This window comes from Thermobia domestica, chromosome 18 (assembly GCF_964235325.1).
Source record: "Thermobia domestica chromosome 18, izTheDome1.hap1.1, whole genome shotgun sequence".
NCBI lineage: Eukaryota > Metazoa > Arthropoda > Insecta > Zygentoma > Lepismatidae > Thermobia > Thermobia domestica.
Genome location: NC_137471.1, coordinates 65,559,603 through 65,576,683, shown reverse-complemented (window position 1 = coordinate 65,576,683; position 17,081 = coordinate 65,559,603). Strand labels below are relative to the sequence as shown.

Here is a 17,081-nt window from a genome sequence, read left to right as displayed (position 1 = left end):
ACAGCGAATTGAGGAACGGTGAGAACAAATGCAAATACAAAATAAAGACTATTTTAAGCAATTATCTGAATAAATTGACGGTAAACTTGAATCTATGAATCAGCAATTTAGTGCGAAAATGGAGCTGAATGAAAGGAAAGTGGAACAAATATCACGTAAGTCCACGGTAGTGCAAAACTCAGTAGAAGTTATGGAAACAGTCGTTAACGAGCATTCTATTTAAAGCAGAGAGCTACAGAAGGAAGTTAATACACTGAAGGAAAAATGCATCCCAACTCTCATGGAACATAATATTCAATCCAAGAAAGGTATTACTTCTTTTAATGGAGAACAGTTACCATTCATGGTAAGGACAGCAGAGGAAAATACCAACTCGTCAGGGTATAGTGAAGCCAGCTCTGACGAAGAAGAAAAGATGGTCCGTATTTCACGACATCAAAAGCTGGTACGTATGGGACGTCAAAATCGGAAAACTACGAGTAAAGGAAAGCCTTTACGGGTCACTGAGATTCGTTCTCTTACAAAATTTAGTGGAATATCCGAAGATATTTCTGCGAGTGTATTTTTGGAAAAAATTTGAGGATGAGTGTGCTTTGATGGGGATTGAGAAAACTCAATTTCTAAGAATCTTACCGCATGTATTAGTGCCACCATGCTTAACATGGTTTAAAGCTATCCGCCATAATTTGCATAAATACTCTGATTTTAAGAATATGTTATTAGCTAACTATGAGAACGACTTCATGCTAGCCAACAGAGATGCGTTAATCCGATCGAGACACTTCAATCCCAAGGTCCACAAGAATATTACTGATTTTGTAGTATCCACGTATAATAAATTGAAATCTATTAACCCATCCCATCCAGAGTCTCGAATTATCGCATCCATTCGTATATTACTGCCATTTAGATTACAGCAAATATTGATGTCAGCATAATGCATTACTTTCAATCATCTATTTATGATTATGCAGAATTTTGAAAGCCAATCTTTCATGTAAAGCAATAATAGAGGACCGGACAGAGGACAGAGTAATTATACTCGTAGTCCTGTCAATCAGGCTTCCATTCATAATGTAAATATACAGTCTAAGGATATTTCAAATTCTAGATGGAATAGTAAATCTCGCTTTAATAGTGGAGCAAATGGGCTGAATCCTACCAACCAACGAACCGAACCTAATTTTACCGGTAATACAACACAATCTAATCATAACAGAAATAATATGGTTTTTAAGAATCGCTGCGTAGATGGCAGGAATTTTAGTAATAGAAATCACAATATGATAACATCACATGGCAGACAAGAATGTAAATGTACACAAGATAGCGCTACGCAATGTATCCTAACTCAATCCTATGGTAATATAACGTAACCTAATGTTGTGGCGTCGGAAAGAATATAATCAATTGATTTTTTGCTTTAAATATCGTTGATTTTATTTGTTTTTCAGTGGTGCCCACCCCCCTTATGTCCATGACGCACCCCCCCAATTGTCTATCCGTAGGTGTTCTTCCATGAAAAAATCTTTTCGATTAATTTTTACACCCCCTCAAACATATTTATATAGATTTCTAACCCCCCAAATATTTCAATGACGCAGTTTACGTCATAGCCCCCTTCTGTGGGCACCCCTGTGTTATTCATACCTTATTTGAATTCTATAAAGTTAATGTAAATGATATAAAACAAATGGCAATCAGTTTCAAAAGGAAGAAACTAAGATTTGTGGAGATATATAACGCATAATGTTATATTTTAATTCATGTTAATGTATGTCTTGATGTTATGTCTTGTTTTCGATATTATCAGTATTTCGTCTTCGTTCTGAATTTGTTTGGTATATGTATGCTATGATTATTCTTTGCTGTTTAAAATGATAATTTGTGAATGTTTGTTACATAACATTGAAGTTTTAACAAATGCAATAGACAATTGTAATTTAACAGAACAGATAGCTTAGCATAATGAAATGAAAACTTTAAGTTTTACGTCCCACGGTTATGCTGGTTAGGCTAAAGGAGACGGTGATTATGAGAAATGAATGAAATGAAGAAAGTGGGAGGAAACGGGAGAACCCCGAGAAAACCCACGCACACGGTGTTTGTCCACCACAAAGTTCACTTGGCGGGAGCAGGGTTTGAACCCAGGACCCCAAGCACCAGAGGTGAACTCTCTACCACTGAGCCACCGCGGCCCCCAGCTTAGCATAATGTTTTAGGTATCAAACCAAAGTATAACTGGAATAATTTATAAAATATAATTATCTTTGTCAACTTTCTTTTGTGATTTTGCTCGAACAACTTTGATTTGTTAATTAAGATCTTTGTGGCTTGAAAACGGATTTAAAATAATTTACAAACTGGACTTCTGACGTGCCCTATCGACGATATAAAATGTAAGAATATAATTAATTATGAAATTGAAAATATATATATTATTATTGTTGATATAAAATAAATATAATGAATAATAATGATGGTACAAAATATAATTTGTATATACAAGGGTCGTCTAAAATGTGTAAAAGTTAACGGTCCAGAGTTCTTTTTTCTTTTAATTGGTAAACTAATAAAAGAAAAGTCCGTTGAACGCCATATACAAAGGCATGTTGTATTCTTTATCGTATACTTGTATTCTTTATTGTATACTTGTATTCTCTTTGAGTAATAGTTGGTTTCTAAATATGTACAATCCAGTTTATTTTATAAAGAAAGAAAAAGAAAAAAATAATATAAGATTAATATATATATATTTAATATAAATTATTGAAAGTTGATACGTAACTTAGAACGACGAACAGAAGGTTGTCATAGAAACAAACAAACAAGATATAATGTTATGTAATGTGATACTCTTGCTGTTATGTTGTATGTGAGTAAGTGTTTTACGAAGCTTCAAAATAATAAAAGATTTAACATGGTAATTTAGAATCGGTCAATTTTACTATTATTATTACGAGCCATATTATATTTGTTATAATTCAGCCCCATAACTTAAGCGAGGAGAAGGATATATATAAGATATATAAGAAGGATATATAAGATGATCGAAAATGACAGTGTCGAAACCATGCATGTTCTCAAAGATGCACAAAAGCCGCATAAGCCTGCTTCCCGCTGAAAACAAAAACCGCATATTTCATATGTGCCAGACACATGGGATCAAGAGTTGTGCATTTAGACATTTTATTTTAACCCAGTGAAGCGGGTATTCGACGCTAGTTAACTTCTAAATGTTTAATTCCTGTTTAACTGAAATATTGTCCAAAGATAAGACATATCATTCGATAGATCACATCGAACTGAACAAAATAACTGCTTGTGGGTAAATTTTCATGCGTAGTTTTCGAGAAAATTAGGCTAATATTGAAATAATTTTTGTGGGGCTGAAAAGTATATCGTTCATTTCCATCAATAACTGTTTTTTTTTTAATTTGTTCGAAGAAATTGTTATTCATGTACTGTATATGTAGCAAGGGGAACACCGTAGTATGGCGGTTAGAGCGTTAGATTCGTGTGTCCATGTGGTGCCGGATTCGATTCCCGGTTAGTGCTTCCCAATTTTCGGCGTCCACCCAGCATCGTGAGGTAAATTGGGTGAATAAAAAAAGTGACGGCCGGTAGGTCTAGAAGGCTCCTGATATGTCTGTTAGAGACAATACAGCCCAGCGCTCTGACCACGTGTTTGTTTGCTAAGCTGGACGTAGTTAAGTCGCTCGCTAATAAAAGGCGTTAGAGACCACAAGTGCTGTTATGCCAAGTGTTTATTTGTGTATGTAGCAAATTACTCTATTAATTAACAGATTAAATCTATTATTGTTTGTTTTTTCGTAACGATGACACTCCTCTACTCTCATACTACTAGTAAAGAGTAACTTCTCATTCACCCTGTACATATATTCACTTCCAGCAAGTATTCCATTAAAATATTGGAATCTTATCTTTATCATATCATATCATATATATCTTTAGGTGATATATTTATATTTCTGATCATTAAATACTGATACCTGTAACAATTCCACAATACTTTTTATTTTCCATTCCTCATTGCTTCAACATGTCTTTTGGCCTTGTTCGAAATTCGTCCCGTCGGCGGCACCAAGTCTATATGTAGCTTCGAGATTAATAATTATCGGCGACGACGAGGCCGTGAGGATACGACCAGATGGGCAATTAGTAAAGACCGCCGTCTCGCGTAATTTACCTTTATAATTATCGACCTCATCACCTGGAAAACTCTAAGAAAACGACCTCCTTGGTCTGGTTTCTAAAGCTGGTGATGGCCGATTGGTAGTGGTTCTGATGGTGATATCAGAGGGGAGAGAGTTAAGTGGGATGGAGAGGGGGATAAGGTAGAGCCACCCAAAAATTATTAACGTTTCTCTGTTTCTTTTCCCCTTCGCCTTCCTGAGGTAAAAACAAAAAATTAATACAATACAATCAAAAGACGATTCCTCAGTATTGCTCAGTTAACTTGATACGAAAACCAACTCATGTCATAGTCTGGCACAATCTTACCATATCCTTCTTCTTAACCGCAAGTACTCCAGTATGCAATTATTGACTTCCGCAGAAAAATACAATGCTACGCATAGACTATAACCACCGAGGGAAGAGACTCCAGAGAGCATTGATTATCATTGGAGAAATTACAAAAGAAATGGAAGTCTTTAATTGGTAGGTAGCATTAGCACCTTCACTTGAGTCAGCCGTTTTCCGTTATGCTCAGAAGCGAATTAAAAAAAAAAAAATAAATAAAACGATGAAAGACGGGAAATTGAATTGGTGGAAACTTAACAAAGAAATGTAGTTAAACTGGAAGACCTTTTGTATAATAAAACGGTAATATGTTCACTGAATGTTCAAAATTATTTGAATGTAAGTCCCTCGTGGTTAAATTATAAATATATTTTCCGTGTTAGTGCCGAAGTTATGTTGTATGTTCTGCCCTAAGTCACAAGAGAAGGAGGGCGTTCATTTTCTTCCCCTATGTGGTTCGAAAGAATATATAGTAAATTAGAAAGTAGGGTGATACCGGGACCAACACTACATGTGCAAAAACTAAGTAATTGCAGATTCATTGTTCAAATATTCTTGTTGGGACACGGTGGTTCAGTGGTAGAACGCTCACCTCTGGTACGTGGGTACCCTGGTTCGATTCTCGGCCAAATAAGTTTGTGGTGGACAACATCATGTTCATAGGTTTTCTCGGGGTACTCCCTTTCCTCCCACGCTCCCATTCCATCAACTCTTCCACAATCATTCACTGGCCATAATCATCCGTCTTCCTTAGCCTAAAGGGCATAATCGAGGGATGTTAAACTGAAATATTTCATTTTATTTTCATTTTCATTCTCCCGCCAGAAAGCACACTGAGTTTGTTTTTGTGTCTTTATGTAACACCGAGGTTATGAAGAGTGGGAACTACTATTAACGTGAGTTCTGAACCATGCTCGGATCTTGAATCCGGAGCAGTTGATGGGTGCACAGACTATCATGCAAGATCAACTCTTACTGTATAGGACGTACCCCACCACATTACTGCGCCTACAAGATATCTGAATTACAAGACCAAATCACTGCCCCAGCAGAAAGCACAATTTCTTATAATGCTCAGAAAATCGGATCGTTTACACAGATAGTTCTACTTGCTGCTCTAGTGATGAGGCTACATGTGTCTTTAATCTATGAGGTGCCGGGTTCGGTTCCCGGTGAGAGACCATTGAACTCAGTACGGTGTTTCAGATCTCATGTAAATACAAATTAGTCAACTTTATTAGGCTATATAGGACGAGACCTGAAGTGAGAGAGAACTCAACCACTGTAGAACGTTCGATGTTCCAGGAGAAATCGAACCTGGGGTCTCTAGCACCCAAGGGCGCCGATCCTCACATATAAAAGAAAAAAATAGAGCTATTTTCCCATGTCATATAGCTACATTACAATTCCAATCAATTGAATAGAACTGAAAACTAAAATGCTAAGAAGCCGGAAACTTCACAGAGATATCAACAGAAAAAAAGATAAAAGAAAAGAAAAGAAAGAAAAAGAAAAAGAAGAAGAAGAGAAATGGAAAGCTGTTTTAAAACAGAATTTTACATCCCATATAGTCTCTGTGCTGAAAATAAACGTTAATCTCTAACTCCAGTCAATATAATAGAATCGAATAATAGAAGTACAACAGTGTATTGAAATAGTGATGAACACATGCTCAAATTAGTTCGTCGTATGTGTTTTGATTAAGTAAGGGACTTCAGTACACTTCTCTTCAATTTGCTTCTTCTTCTTTTTCTTCTTAATATTAGTATAGAATAATACCCAATAGCAACAAATAATAAAGAATTTTCAAAGTAGTTAATTTGATCACTGTAAAGACTCGACTCACCGATAGATGGCAGCACTTTCCCCCTATCTTTTCAGTGTATTTTGTAAGGAGCGACAGTATTCCCAGTAATTCAAATTGAAGAGATGAATATCCAAACTTTGTCCAAAGACGAATTGAATATACTAGGATAATTCGTGCAGATTTTAATTATTTTGTTTCTTTCATCGTTGAGACTGTTTATGAGGGAGAATCAGAAACTAAGATTTCTGGAGTTTCGTCTGTTATATAGAGAAGTGAGGAGTATGTGGTAATTTCAATAAATGGAGGTGGCAGTTATGGAGTTCCAGCCACCCGTCACCTACGGCGATAATTGTAGTTAAATACAAACAGCGAATCGTTTAGAAAACTGATCTCGCGAAGAAGTCCACTGACTTATTCGATTTCTGTGGGTGAAACATGTAACCACGGCTGAAATCCACCGGCAGCAAATACAGGTTTACGAAGAGACTGTAATATCTTGTCACAGGGTGTCTATCGGTCACGAAAGTCACGAATGTCACGAAAAAGTCACGAAATCAGAAAACGGTCATGAAAGTAACGAAATTTAGCTTTTGGGTCACGATTTTATTTTTAACTGTACAAATGTAAGTACAGATTGGAAAATTTTGTTCTGTTAAACGTCAAAATTCACCATCAAAAATGTTTATGGCCGGCTTTAGACGCTACCAAATCGCAAGCAAAGTACGTTTCTATCGCATGGATGAAAATTCGTCCTAATTCGCACGCAAATTCGCTCTTGAAAATGTTAGGAAATTTTATGATTTGGTAAAGAAAAGGTCACAAAATTTCATTTTGGAATTTTAGTAGACACCCTGTGTCAGCATGTCGGAGAATGATGTCGAAAGTTTTGCAGCTGGATGAGAAAACCTCACCGCGTAGTTGAAGCCCAGATGACCACCACGTTATTGAAGCAGTTTCGCTGGAACATCGACTACCCTCCCTCGAGCCTGGAACCTCGCTCCAAGCGACTTTCACTTGTTCCCGCACTTGAAGGAGATCCTAGGAGATCGTCACTTCGCTTCAGACAAGGAGATGAAAAACTTCCTGACAACGTTGCTGAACATGAAAGAACGGGATTTTAACCAGGCAGGCCCCTAGCCAGTCCAAAAATGAAGGGGGGGCGGGGCGATCCAACCATATTATAGTTCATTTGCAAGGATACCGTGAAAATTTTAGGGGAGGAGCAAAAATTTAGGTGGCCCGGCCCCTTAGCCTCACGGGCCTGCTAGGAGGGGATCTTCAAATTGATCCCACGATGCCACAAATGTCTCAACCGATATGGAAACTATGTCGAAAAATAATCTAATGTATGTTCTATCTGTTGATTGTATTGGTTGTATGAAATAATATATACACGTGTCACTGCATGCTTTGTAACCTTACTTTCTGATCAGTCCACGTAATTTTTATTCTTTAGAAACATGCTTTCAGAACTCTCAATAATGAAAGAAATAAGGTATCAACAAATTGCATGGGTTATTCTTTGATTATTGCTTCAATTTCTTTTTGGGCCGAGTTTCGCAGTCCATTTCTTGATTTTGAATTAAGTGTTTCGAATACTGATCCTTCCTATCAAAATACATTGGAAAGATGTGGGTAACGTGCTGCCATCTATTGGTGATTAGCGCTCCTTTAAACTCACCTTAAATGCACTAATATCTGTTTGAAAGATCTTTTATATAGTTCAGAGACTTTAATGTCCGACAATTGGGACGTCATAAGTTGCCTACGTAGACTTTAGGCCAATGAGAAAAGACCTAGAACTAGTTCATTCATTAGCATTTTATAGATACTCAAATTTAAATAAATAAATAAATAAATAAACAATAGATAGCGTAGGAAAGATCCATAATAATTTCACTTTTCTTTTGCAACAAATATTTAAAAAAATGTATAAACTAGTACTGGGGTGGAGAACTTGCGCTCTTAACCCTTTGGGGATCCTAGGGTACAATTTGTACCATACGCGTTTTTCATGGTACATTGCGTTATTTCTCTTCTATTTGAGCTTTTTCGTCCGGTTTTTTTTTTTCAAAGTCCAGAGGCCTTGTAGAAGACATTACGTATGGTTTCAGACCGTCCTGCGTCCAGACATAGGAGGTGATGACGTCATAAGTCAAAAATTTCTTTTCTCATTTTCTAAGCGTATGTTCAGTATTTTTTGGCGGGCTTATTTTTCCACGTAGAAGGTTGAAATTTTGCACAAACATTCAGTCCACCGAGTAGTATTTACCAGATTTTTTGTTCCGATGTCAGTGTTAAAACAGGGGGAGAACCAGAGGGGCAAAGGGTTAAAAAAGGAATTTTTTACCTCAAAAATCCCGTTTTTCGTCATTTTCCCGCCTCACATACATGATAGGACCACGTGAGTCATACCGTCTGAAAGGCAGTTCCATTCTGAAGAGAACGACGGTCGAATTATTATTCTAGGGTAATTAGGGCCGTCTCAGTGAATTTTTATCCAAATATGCTTTTGTATAGGGTAAAAGTGGGGCATGGTAGGGAAATTTTTTTCTGGCGGGCCTATCTTTTCACGTAGAAGATTGAAATTTTGCACAAACATTCAGTCCACTGAGTAGTATTTACCAGAAGTTTTTTCCCGATTTCTGCGTAAAAACAGGGGGAGTCCAGAGGGGCAAAAGTTTTTAAAAAAGGGAAATTTTGCCCCAAAAAATCCCTTTTTTCAGGAATTTCTCGCCTTAGATACATGATGGAGACATGTGAATGGTACCGCCTGAAAGACAGTTCTATTCTGAAGAGAATGATTGGCGGATTATAGTCCTAGGGTAATTAGGGATGTCTCAGGAATTTTTTCCCTGAGATCATAGTGTTTTATGGTAATTTGGGGCATTGTGGGAATTTTTGATAAAAATTCTCCCGCCCTTACTATTCAAGATAGAAACTTGAAATTTGGCACACACATTCAGTATACCAAGTACTATTTATCAGATTTTTTTAGATGACTACGATCACACAGGGGGGGTCCAGGGGGGGCCAAAGTTCGAGAAAAAAATTTTCCCTCCGAAATTTTCACTTTGACATTTTTTCCCGCTTCTGGTATATGGTATGAGCATGCATTTGAAAGCCAGCTTTATTCTGAAGAGAATGAGGTATAAACCATGATCCTAGGATAAATAGTGACGATACAGTAGCTGCTTGACTAAAAGTCTAAAAAATAGCCCAAAAAGCCAGGATCCTTTAAGGGTTAAGAGTCGTAAAATAGGTCTTCTGGCCCTGTTATGAAAAATACTACATGATATAAGGTAAAAGATGATAATTTAGCATTTTTCATAGCAGGTCCAGGAGGCCACACTTTATGACTCTGAAGGTCGCATACAGCCCTCGTACTACATAAAATTTCCCATTCGCAGGAGAAAAGTCTTTCTTCGTTGATTTGAAAGCCAATTTTTATTTTAAGATATTGTGTTTCAATTTACTGGTGGGTACGAAAACCGGTTTTTCGGTTTTAGAAAAACCAAAACCGGTTTTGAAAATCTCAAAAAACGGTTCAGTTTTTCATCGGAATCGGTTTCGGTTTTCTTCAAAACCGGTTCGGTTTTCACCGAAACCAATTATCAGTTTTCTCCACAACCGGTTCAGTTTTTCACCAGATTCGGTTTCGGTTTTCTTCAAAACCGGTTACGGTTTTCTTCAAAAATTTGTTCTGTTTCTGACCAGAATAGTGTTTCGTTGTTCTCCGGAAACCGAATCCGTTTCCCCAGAAATAGTTTTTTATGTTTTCCAAAAGTTTTCACCGAAACCAGTTTCGGTAAATACCGGATCGGTTTTGAAGAAAACCGAAACTAGTTTTGGAGAAAACCAAAACCGGTTTCGGTGAAAAACCAAACCGGTTTTAAAGAAAACCGAAATGTCGGTTTTTCGGTTTTTTAGAAACTGGTTTCCGGTTTTTATAGAAACCGGTTTTGCCCATCCCCAGTTTCAATTCCTTGATAAATTAAGAGTTATGTTTCGTACACATATTGATTCAGTACCTATATAGATTTAAGGAGTTATGTTTTTAATTCAATTCTGATTGGTAGTATAGTGGTTATATTTTACATGTTTAATGCAAATTGAGGTTAATATGTTTATAAATGAAATTTCATGATCATAAATCATTATTTGACAAAACAATTAAATACAATTGTGGCAGACGTATTCAACATGAACATTGATTTAGTAAGTGCACTTAATTTTACTGCTGCCTCAAAAGACATTAATCTGAATATTTGAACAAACATATTAATTTGACTATTAAAACAACTTTATGAGAATACAAAGATCTGAATGTTCTGATCATTGGTAGGCCTGTTAGGAGGACCTCCATGAGAATATGTAATAATACATTCTCAAAGCAAGATAAATTCAATTATAAAAAAAAAAAAAGTTAACTTACATACAAAGTTCCAAGGAGCTGAGTGAATTCTCATTTCTCGTGGATATTGAAAACTGACTTTAGCAAGTAGTCCTTCTCTTTCTTCTTTCTAGTCCACTCTGATAATTTTGAGAAGTATTTATATATGTTTCTACAATACTTTCACTGGCTTGAAATACACAAACAACTTGGACGTCACACATCCTTATGGACGAATTTGAAGTTGTTTCTGTATTTAAAAGTTTCTATATTTTAAAAATAAATCATGTTTGTAGGTCTTCCAGTTCCTGTACACTCATGTACAAAAGTTTTTTACCACTTAAAAGATACAATAAAAAATTTTAATATTTCATAGATATAGGAAACGTTTTTAACGCTACTTAACACATAACCGGCTCTTCGTTTTGAAGTTTTCTTATTTGTATAAGTCATTTAACAAATTACAAAGTGAACGACTTTTTAATATTTCATAGATATAGTAAACGTTTCTAACGCTAGTTAACAGAATTGTTTTGTAAAAATTTCACGAAATTGAAACTTCAGATTTGACGATGCAATTGTTTTTATCTATTTTTGTCGTCACACAATTGTTTCGCCACCAATAGGGTAAGAATATAATGAACGCCCCTCGTAGATGATTGTAATTAATCTACATAAGCAATTAGAGAATTCTCCACCTGCTGAAAATTTGACGAAATCCAAATCCTGAATTCGGAATGGTCAATAACTCAAGAACCAAAGGTGTGCACAGGAAAATATTTCACACATTACGGTACTACTATCGTTGCCCACGAAACTAGAATTACATTTTCCAATTCGAGACGAGATGAGAAACATAATAAACCTCGTCTCGTACTCGCAACTAGAATCGAGACAAGACGATAAATTTCTCGAGTCTTGTGGACAATACCAGTTCACACAGGTATTCGGTTTCAAACTGTTTTACTGTCACATGATTCATGATATAAAAACTATAAATTGATAAAATTACTGTAAAAACATAATTTAAAGCATTTATCAACGTTTAAAGTCATTATACAATATACTCCAATGATAAATATGATTTAAATGTTGTTATGACGCTGAAGGCTTCTGGTAACTTCTAGATGAAATTAAGGTTAATCTCGTAACGGAAAAACCCGTAAATACTCGAGTGCTTAGTTTTTATCGAAAATATAAAATCCCGAGTATTTTCGTGCTAACTTGTTTACCCGTACATGTTTTAAAAGGACGATTATACTCGTTTTCCTATGTTTATGTATGTTTCCGCCAGATAGTGCTGTGGAAGTTGTTGTTTACATGTCTTTCTGGTAGATGTCACTCTAATCTCCTCCATTCAGCATTCCAGTTTGTTTTCATCTGTAGATAGAACCAGTGGCGTATTTACGATTTTGTTTCGGGAGGGGCTTTGCTAACTTTCGGGGGGGCTTTGCCTGGAAATGTGAAAATTCTGAAAGATATTTCTTTTACTTTACTATACTAAGTAAGATTTCGGGGGGGCTTAAGCTCGGAAGCCACCCCCCTAAATACGCCACTGGATAGGACTAATGACATTTCCATAAAATATAAAAATTTCAGTAGTATTTTGTTTTTTTGATTATTCAAATGTATTTTCTTGTTTATTTTCACAAGTTCCATAGGTAATATTAATCTCATTGTGAGCACGAGTATGCTCGGGATTTTGTTTTAAGGATTTTTCAGATCATATCATTACCATTTATAAAGTTCTTAAGTGATTATTTCAATCGAGTAATAAAAAAATACATTAAATCGAAACACTTTTTTGACCAAAATATATATATTAAGAAATTAAAATCATAAATTTTGTACATAAATTAACAAAACGAGACGAGAAAATTTTCAACACATGATGAACCGAGAATCCGGACGAGACGAGAAGGAATACTCCAATAATCGAGACGAGACGAGACGAGACGAGAGCTCCTCAAAAATGTACGAGACGAGACAATGAATTCCCGTCTCGTCTCGTCTCGTGGACAACAGTTGGTATGATGGAAGTGAAGGTATACCCTCATCTGAAGTTTGGTCAAAATTGGATGAGTACTGTAAGTGTTGTACTCTACATATTGTTCTCTCCTTGTGATTGTTTTTTTTAAAGAAAAAGAAAACAAATGTACAACGATAATAAAAAAATTTATTGGGACTTGTTTTTACATACGAGTTGTTTAGTTAACTTAGTAATGTTTTTTTTTTTTTCTTTCTTTCAGTGGTACCGGTGTGATACATCTCAGATGGAAGAGACTATTCGTGATAAGTTTCTGTTGCTAAACGTTGATGCTGAAACACAGCAGTTTCTCGACGACTGTAGTGAAAAATCAGATTGGATTTTTACTCAAATATGGCATGCCATTGTGAAAACACTGTTACGCTGGTTTCTGACTCAAACTTCAATCAATGGGTAAGTACCACACACACACACACGTCTGTGCTCTTTATTTCACTTTGAACTTTTGTATAAGCAAACATTCTTTTGTTTTCAAATTTCATGTGTAATTATTTTTATTTTTGAGGAGATTGACAGGCCCGTATCCAGGGGGGTCTAGGGGGGCCGAGCCACGCCCCCTAAATTTTGGCGGGCCCCCCTAAAATTTTCACGGTAGGCTTGGAAATGAACTATAATATGGTGATGAACTATAATATTTTTGGATCGGGCCCCCCCTAACTTCAGCCGAGCCCCCCCCCTACATTTTTGGGCTGGCTACCGGCCTGGAGATTGAGGAGGGCATGTTGTTTGACAGTCGTTCTAATGGGTCATAAATGTGAATTCATTAGCCAGTTTCTTACAGAAGTAAATACCTGCTGATGGGAAAACGAAGCCCAACAAACGTTGAAAATACAGTAAAGCCCTGGTTATCATCGAGTGCTGCTACTTTTTTTTTTTTTTTTTTTTTTTTAACCTTGCTGCAGTCGCGCTCAACTATGTTTCGTAAATAGTCGCTGCGAACTGACACTCCACATACAAATAAATACTGTATAATCTAAAATATAAAGATATAAATTGCATTGTAAAAAATAATATTTCCAAGAATAGTGCATGCTTCCAAGTGCAACTCTACTCTGAGAAGCAGAAGCCAATTCTTGTAAGGTATGCAAAACGGGAATTGGAAAGAGTGATTTGCGTGGTAGTAAATTAAATTACATTCATTATTGAGTTGAGTTGATTTTGAGTTTAACGTCTCGTTCAGTAGCGAGACTATATGAGACGTGGACCTACGGATTAGCGTGGAATCCGAACCATATGCGCTCCCGCCGGGAATCGAATTCGGGTCTCCCGCGCCAAAGACGCGTATGCTAATTGTTCACAGAGGAGTGAGAGTCCGCGGACGACCAATGGAGAGTAAATTACGAACTTCAAAAATAAACATTTTGAATCCAAGCCAAAAACCGGGAAAATACAATAGGCCCTACAGTGTGAAGGTCGAAAATTACTGACAGGTTTACAGTACAGTATCTTTATTTTAGTGATTTCGATATAGACTAAAGCTATTTTTAAAGTTTTATTATGTTTTTCTACAATAAAACAAAATATTTACGCTGAATTTTTTTCGCGTTTGCACCTCATTTTAGTCTTTTTCGAGTTATCCGCGATTTTCGCTATTCGCGGTGTCCTTGCCACCCAATTCCGCGAATAATCGGAGCTTTACTGTATCTCATTTCGAGTGGTGTGTGAAGTAGAGTTGTTGAAGTTCGAATAATTCATTATTCAAATTATGGATTATTCGATATTCGAATAAATGTTTGAACAATTACTCGTATAATGAATAATTACTTGAACAATTCTTCGGATAACGAATAATTAATCGAATATTGGAAACGATCCGATATTCGAAAATTTGAGTAATTTTAATAGCACTAGCATGAACCAAACTTCCGATTTAAACGATTACAATGTTCATTCAACGTACTTGATAAAGTAACAAGAGTTGCGAATGAGGTATGTTCTATGAATTATGTTGAGCGATAACTGTGTACATGAGACATGTTCTTCCGTTGGCAGTCATAGTTAAACAGTACCTGTATATTTGCGTAAATGCCATGGATAAATAAGCATATCTAGTGAGGGAATGGGTGGCTTTTGGATTATATAACAGTAGTGTGTGTTCTAGACTAAATTTTGGCATATACCTTAAAAGTGTCCAACATTATATATATCAAAATTATATATATCCTTACACCAAAATATAAGAAAAAGTTCATATGGACCTATAGCGAAAATGCATAGTTTTAGAGATAGGGCTATCCCAAATCTCGAAAATGCTAAATTTCAACAGGCCCATTTCGAATTCCAGAAACTGTGGATGGTCGTCCTCATTAGCGTAAAGGAAGCCACGCTACACAATCCAAAAGTTCATATTTCGTCAATTTTCAATAAGTGCGCAGGGTATTCCCTACAGGGTGTAACTGTCGGATATGCTCTCAATAGAATTTTCAGATATACTCTGATTTCAAGGAGGGTCCAAAGGAGGCAGGAGGTAAGCTTTAACAAAGTGGACATCCAATGCTTTGGAGGGAAGTCGGAAGTGTTAGGAACCAGCAGCTCCATATTTTTTGCATTCGGAATAACGTGTAATGCGATGTATTTCCTCATGGTAAATTTAACGTTTTCTTCATTTATAAGCGTGAAAGAAAACATCGCAGCATGCATTTTCCTGAATACGAGAAATCATGCTGCTGACGATACTTAACACTTAAGACATTGAGCCAAATGATTCCGTGTTCACTGCTATCAAGGCTTATCCTTTGCCTACTTTGGACCAAACATAAAGTCAGAGCATAACTCAAAATTCGGTTGATGGCATGTTTGGGAATTTCAGCCTGCAAGGCATACTCTGTACAGCAATTGATCATTAATGAAATATGAATTTTTGTATTGCGTATTCGTGACTTCCTTTACTCTGATAAGGACCACCATCCGCAGTCTCTCGAATTCGAAATAGGGCCTCTTGAAATTTGGCTTTTTCGCGATTTTGGACAGCCCTAGCTCTGAAACTGTGCACTTTTCCTTACAGGTCCATATGAACTTTTTCTCTTATTTTCATGTAATGAATCACCTCTTACAGTTTGACGGTATAGTTCATTAACACCCTATATATATAATATGAGTTACTTCATAATTATTTTATACAGCATAAGAATATTACTTGCATACTGATTTCTGGCACTGCCCTGTTTTAAAAAGGAGTAAATCTGGAACTGGCATGAGCCTTTCCTTAATCAAAATTATTGTAAACTCTTGAAGTTTTGTACATCATCACTAACTTTTCCGGGCATACACTTTCATATTTATGTCTGAAAGACAAATTCTAGCCCACTTACCGTAATATAGCTAAGCTGATCTAATAATCCAGTAGAATAGGAGTAGTGTGGCCAGTTTCTGTCAAATATGATTCAAAAATGGTTGTGGCAGACTGGAAATTAAGGTTGAGAATTATGATTAAGGATACCACTTGCGATAAGAATTAAGTAATTGCATCTTCATTACGCAGATATTCATTCACTTGTTGAAGCCGCGGTGGTTCAGTGGTAGAGCGTTCACCTCTGGTGCATGGCGTCCTGGGTTCAAACTCTGCTCCCGCTAAGTGAACTTTGTAGTGGACAAACACCGTGTGCGTGGGTTTCCTCAGGGTTCTTCCGTTTCTTCCCACTTTCTTCATTCCACTATTTCATTCATTACTCATCATTGTCGTCTTCTTTAGCCTAGCCGGCATAACCATGGGACGTAAAATGCAAAAATTTCATTTCATTTTTTTTTCATTCACTTGTTTACGTAAGTTAATATTCCTCCCATGCAAAACATGCTGACTTCTTATATAGTAGTATCAAAGAAACTAGAACATACATATATATATATATATATATATATATATATATATATATATATATATATATATATATATATATATATATATTTGTACTTTTTCAAAGGGTGCGAGGAAAGCAAAAGCGCACACTAGTGCAAACGCCAATACACACTTTGATACACATGTCCACATAATATATAATATAAAACAAAAGCATTTACGCACAAGTCATTATTAACTGCCATAAATAAAGTATAGTACTATAATATAATTAAATGTATTAAGTACTATAGTATGTAAGTAAGCATATAGTACTATAGTATTCGCAAGAACTGAACACCCTTTGAAAATCAAGGAAGGCAACTGTTTTCCTTGCCTCCCGCTGAGGATACCCATGACATAGTGACTTCTTATATAGTGTCAAAGGTCAATATACATACATTTATTCGCTTTTACACGTCAGTTAATACACTTACACAAAACACATTGACTT

The 17,081-nt window shown here is 36.1% G+C and overlaps 1 protein-coding gene across 1 annotated transcript in view; it reads left to right on the top strand.

Annotated features, from left to right (window-relative positions):
- Positions 1-17,081, top strand: part of LOC145675469 (protein-L-histidine N-pros-methyltransferase) — a 406,706-nt gene that overhangs the window by 96,391 nt on the left and 293,234 nt on the right. Inside the window, exon 2 of the mRNA XM_081745909.1 lies at positions 12,995-13,185. Within this exon, the coding sequence (XP_081602035.1) occupies positions 12,995-13,185 (191 nt within the window). The remainder of the gene's footprint in view (positions 1-12,994; positions 13,186-17,081) is intronic.